This window comes from Myripristis murdjan, chromosome 6 (genome assembly GCF_902150065.1).
Source record: "Myripristis murdjan chromosome 6, fMyrMur1.1, whole genome shotgun sequence".
Lineage (NCBI taxonomy): Eukaryota > Metazoa > Chordata > Actinopteri > Holocentriformes > Holocentridae > Myripristis > Myripristis murdjan.
In genome coordinates this window covers 19342972-19344793 of record NC_043985.1, presented here as the reverse complement: position 1 = coordinate 19344793, position 1822 = coordinate 19342972, and the positions used below count along the sequence as shown (strand labels likewise).

The following is a 1822-nucleotide window of genomic DNA, read 5'->3' as shown; positions in this document are numbered from 1 at the left end:
ATGTGGGTGGTGGAGAAGATCCGTGTGTCAGTGGAGAGAACCAACCTGCCCCTCCCAACAACAGAGTACAGCTTTAAAGTTGCTGATATCATGTTTGGAGAAAAAGCTGACAAACCCAAAAGGAATTCTCTGTGTCGTAATGTCATCACTCCTGACAACATCCCGGAGTTCTGCATCCCTCCAACAATCCCATCCATACAGGAGCTGAAGAGCACAGAGCTTGGCCGAGCCGCCCCCATTATCAGGGTGTCCCCCTGTGAGAAGGGAAGCCCTGAAAGTGAAACGTCGTGGCACGAGTCCTTCAAACCTCACATTATTGAGGTGGAGAGTGTGGATGAGAGCCCCTATGACAATGGCTGCAGTGATGAGGAAACCACCAATGCTGACCCCCAGAGCCAGGCTGCCCTGTCCCTTCCACATATGGCCAAAGCACAGACTTGCTATGGCTTTTGCACCTTGCTGGAAAGTCCTCACACCAGGAGGAAGGAGTCTCTCTTCCACTCTGAACCTGGTTCCTTTCCCCTGCTGGTGCCCAGGAGTCGATCCAGCACATGCTCCAAAATCTCCCCGTCCACCACACCCTCATCCTCCCCTTCCTCTTTCAGCCTTAGCACCCTAACCTCCAGGCTGTCTCCAAGAGGCTTCACCCTGAACAGGCAGGGCACACTGGACAGTGATACCACTTCCTCTACTGAATCGTCTCCTTTCAGTTCACCGCTGCTGACCAGATGCCCTGCCAAGTCTTCCCTCTTTAAAGCACTGAGCCATGAACGCCTGTTGTCTAGGAACATGAGGAAGGCAATGGTGTCCAGGAACAACTCCCTGTCCACAGATGAGGGTAGCTCCACTGACAATAGCCCCAGTGTCATGAGAAGGGCGTCAGAGGGGTTGGTGGAGGGCCTACCCTCTAGCTATAGCCTGGCACCCCCCACATTCTTCCCCATGGACCTGACCCTGCACAGAGAGAGGGTGATGAAGGAGAGCATGGTACCCATAGGCAAAGATGGCAGCCTGCGACTCTCAGCAGAGTACTGTCCTGATAACCAAAGACTACGTGTTCGGTTGATCAGTGCTGAGGGGCTCTATGCTCTCTCTGTAGACCCCAAGATTATCAACTGCAGCGTCAGCATCTCTCTGGTTCCTGGAAAAGTCCAGAAGCAACGCAGCACAGTCATCAGGAAGAGCCGTAATCCCATTTTCAATGAGGATTTCTTTTTTGATGGTATCTCAGAGGAAGACCTCTGTCAGCGGTCCCTTCGCTTTAAAGTGGTTAACAAAATGTCCACCATGAAAAGAGACTATCTCCTGGGTGACTGTGATTTGCCTCTTTCCAGCATTGTAACCCTATAAACAAGAATATGTCCTTGTCTATTTATTTCTATGTTGAATTATTTATTTTAATTTTTATATTGTAAAACAGAATTTTATATCAATTAAATGATCAAAAACGATGTTGTTTGTCTTTAATATATTACAACATCAAATGATCTTGTGTTATCATTGTACTGTGGCAAATCTTGTCCATGCAGATTTTTAGGAACACGGCACTCAGTGTGCTACTGTCAGGGTAGTTAAGTTAAGTTATGTTAAGTTAAACAACATAAAAAAGCATCCACCAACAGCAAAAAAGCTAATCTTCATTTTGCAATTGCGTAAAATCTAACACACAATGATTTCCAAGCTTCTACACTCCTCAGCACTTTTGTGTGTTAACACAATTGCCATATCAGCTGTCTCCTGACCTTTCCACTGATTAAAAATATCGCTAATAGGAACCAGAAACCTTGGATGGGTCTTTTTTAAATATGCTTAATTTTAATCA

At 46.7% G+C, this 1822-nt stretch overlaps 1 protein-coding gene across 1 annotated transcript; it reads left to right on the top strand.

Annotated features, from left to right (window-relative positions):
• c2cd4a (C2 calcium dependent domain containing 4A) lies at positions 1–1350 on the top strand. Its single transcript, XM_030054199.1, has one exon. The coding sequence runs from the start codon at positions 1–3 to the stop codon at positions 1348–1350; it is 1350 nt and encodes a 449-aa protein (XP_029910059.1).
• Positions 1351–1822: the final 472 nt, after the last annotated feature.

Bases quoted from the DNA above. Each gene is read 5' to 3' on its own strand.
- c2cd4a (XM_030054199.1), top strand. From the start codon at position 1: ATGTGGGTGGTGGAGAAGATCCGTGTGTCAGTGGAGAGAACCAACCTG.